Below are 1,525 nucleotides of genomic sequence, written 5' to 3' on the forward strand. Positions count from 1 at the left end.
TGATTGCACGTCATCCTAACCAGCCCAGGATAGATAGGAGGGTTCCTTTTGTCTCTTTTCTCCGCCGCAGCTCTATAAAAGCCCCTCTTTTTCAGCGTGAGTTGAGTTCAAGCACACACCAACTAGCTGTCCAGGAAACAGCCAAACCAGAGAGAGGGGAGCGGGGAGGGAGAAAGGCGGGGAAAGGCAGTGCCTCAGCTTTTCTTCTCATTTCTTGCCGCTGAGACGTGGGTTACTGGGCTGCAGCTTTTTTTTTTTTTTTTTTTTTTTTTTTAATTCAAGATTTTCTGTAATTTCCTTCCTAAAGTCTCACCACGGTAGGGCCGCATCCCCTGTCATAAGATGAATTCTGATTCGAGCTCTGTCTCCAGCAGAGCTTCTTCTCCGGACATGGATGAGATGTATCTGAGGGACCACCACCACCGCCATCACCACCACCAGGAGAGCCGTCTCAACTCGGTCTCGTCCACGCAGGGCGACATGGTGCAGAAGATGCCCGGGGAAAGCCTTTCGCGGGCCGGCGCCAAAGCCGCGGGCGAGAGCAGCAAGTACAAAATCAAGAAGCAGCTGTCGGAGCAGGACCTACAGCAGTTGCGGCTGAAGATCAACGGACGCGAGCGCAAGCGGATGCACGACCTGAACCTCGCCATGGACGGGCTACGCGAGGTCATGCCCTACGCTCACGGGCCCTCGGTGCGCAAGCTCTCCAAGATCGCCACTCTCCTGCTGGCCAGAAACTACATACTCATGCTCACCAGCTCCCTGGAGGAGATGAAGAGGTTGGTTGGTGAGATCTACGGGGGCCACCACTCGGCCTTCCACTGCGGGACTGTGGGCCACTCGGCCGGCCACCCAGCGCACGCCGCCAACGCCGTGCACCCGGTGCACCCCATCTTGGGAGGCGCGCTCTCGTCCGGCACCGCCTCGTCCCCGCTGTCCGCCGCCTCGCTGCCCGCCATCGGCACCATCCGGCCTCCCCACTCGCTGCTCAAGGCGCCCTCCACCCCGCCCGCGCTGCAGCTGGGCAGCGGCTTCCAGCACTGGGCCGGGCTGCCCTGCCCCTGCCCCATCTGCCAGATGCCGCCGCCGCACCTGTCCGCTCTCTCCACCGCCAACATGGCCCGGCTGTCGGCCGAGTCCAAGGACTTGCTCAAGTGAGCAGCGGGCCGGCCCGGCTGCGGAGAATGAGGGGAGAGCGGCGGGAGGGCTCGAGGTGCCGGGCCGGGAGGGAAGAGGGAGGCTGGGCGCTCGGCCGGAGGGAGGGAGGGAGGGAGGGCGGGGGGCTCTCGAGGCCTCCCACACCGTCGGAGAGATCTCAGACCCTACTTGACCCCCGGAGGGAAAGAACTAAAACCAAACTGCAATTTCTAGGTGGTAGCGAAGGGGGGCTCGAACCAGACGTCGTGTGTCTTGCATGCATGCTTCTTTTCTCCATGCCGCGCCGGTATTTCTCACTGTCATACGCTCTTGTCAAAACGGCATTTGTTGTATAAAGACGGGATCGGTGTAGTTAAACACCGCGAAG

General features: G+C 60.7%; 1 protein-coding gene across 1 annotated transcript; it reads left to right on the top strand.

The window, feature by feature from the left end:
• Nucleotides 1–342: 342 nt before the first annotated feature.
• Nucleotides 343–1,158, top strand: OLIG3 (oligodendrocyte transcription factor 3). The gene has a single exon (XM_059941916.1). The coding sequence runs from the start codon at nucleotides 343–345 to the stop codon at nucleotides 1,156–1,158; it is 816 nt and encodes a 271-aa protein (XP_059797899.1).
• The last annotated feature ends 367 nt before the right edge of the window (nucleotides 1,159–1,525 follow it).

This window comes from Balaenoptera ricei, chromosome 12 (assembly GCF_028023285.1).
Source record: "Balaenoptera ricei isolate mBalRic1 chromosome 12, mBalRic1.hap2, whole genome shotgun sequence".
Lineage (NCBI taxonomy): Eukaryota > Metazoa > Chordata > Mammalia > Artiodactyla > Balaenopteridae > Balaenoptera > Balaenoptera ricei.